The 985-nt window shown below is 36.3% G+C and overlaps 1 protein-coding gene across 1 annotated transcript; it reads left to right on the top strand.

Moving 5' to 3' along the window:
- Positions 1-363: 363 nt before the first annotated feature.
- Positions 364-964, top strand: LOC123256544 (gastrula zinc finger protein XlCGF7.1-like; the record flags this gene model as incomplete). Its single annotated transcript, XM_044685138.1, has 1 exon — positions 364-964. A coding segment is annotated over exon 1 (601 nt), but the record flags the coding sequence as incomplete, so codon positions are not given.
- Positions 965-985: the final 21 nt, after the last annotated feature.

The raw sequence follows: 985 nt of genomic DNA, 5'->3' as shown, positions 1-985 counted from the left end.
TGGTATGAAGATAAAAATATAAAAAATGTTGTTGCTTTGAAAGCAACAAAAGAGTGATTGTGTCAGCATTGGTCTTATTTTGTCCAACAAACTGCTCCTATGAATCAAAAAGACACGGAAATTGAGTTGAGCAATACTTCATTTGGATAATGCATGAACATGTGTACTAGTCAAAATCTGCAATTTGAAAGTTACACAAATGATCCACCTACAGGAAACATGTTTCCCAGAAATTACAACTCTATGAATATCAAATACCATAGAAGAAAGAGAAAATGTATATCCAATAACTGTGGAAAGATATTTCGTAATAAGTCTCAGTTCAATGTTCACCAGTATGTCCATAAATGACAGAAGCCCTATATGTGTGCTAAGTGTGGGAAAGGATTTAACTGGAAGTTAATATCTGATGATCATAAAAGAGTTCACACTGGAGAAAAGCCTCAGATATGTGAAGAGTGTGAACAAGGATCAGTTCATAAATCAAAGCTTCATGATTATCAGAAAGTCCACACCAAAGAAAAGTTCTTTGAATGTAATCAGAGTGGGATGAGTTTCAGCTCAAAGGCTTCATTTCATTCTCATCAGACCATGTACATTAAAGAAAAATCCTATATATGTGATGAGTGTGGGAAAGGATTCAGACGTAAGTCAAACCTTCATGAACATCTGAAAGTCCACACTGGAGAGAAGCCCTATATATGTGATGAGTGTGGGAAAACTTTTAAATGCATGTCATACCTTCATAAACATCATAAAATTCACACTGGAGAGAAGCCTTACATGTGTGTGGATTGTGGGAAAAAATTCACTGACAAGACACATCTTCATGTACATCAGAGAGTCCACACTGGGGAGAAGCCCTATATATGTGATGAATGTGGGAAAGGATTCAAATGGAAGTCAAACCTTCGTGAACATGTGAAAGTCCACACTGGAGAAAAGCTCTTTATATGTGAAGAGTGTGGGAAAGGATTCAGACAGA

This window comes from Gracilinanus agilis, unplaced genomic scaffold (assembly GCF_016433145.1).
Source record: "Gracilinanus agilis isolate LMUSP501 unplaced genomic scaffold, AgileGrace unplaced_scaffold60753, whole genome shotgun sequence".
In the NCBI taxonomy this organism is placed as follows: domain Eukaryota; kingdom Metazoa; phylum Chordata; class Mammalia; order Didelphimorphia; family Didelphidae; genus Gracilinanus; species Gracilinanus agilis.
The sequence above is the reverse complement of the archived record's forward strand: the minus strand, read 5'-3'. Positions and strand labels throughout refer to the sequence as shown.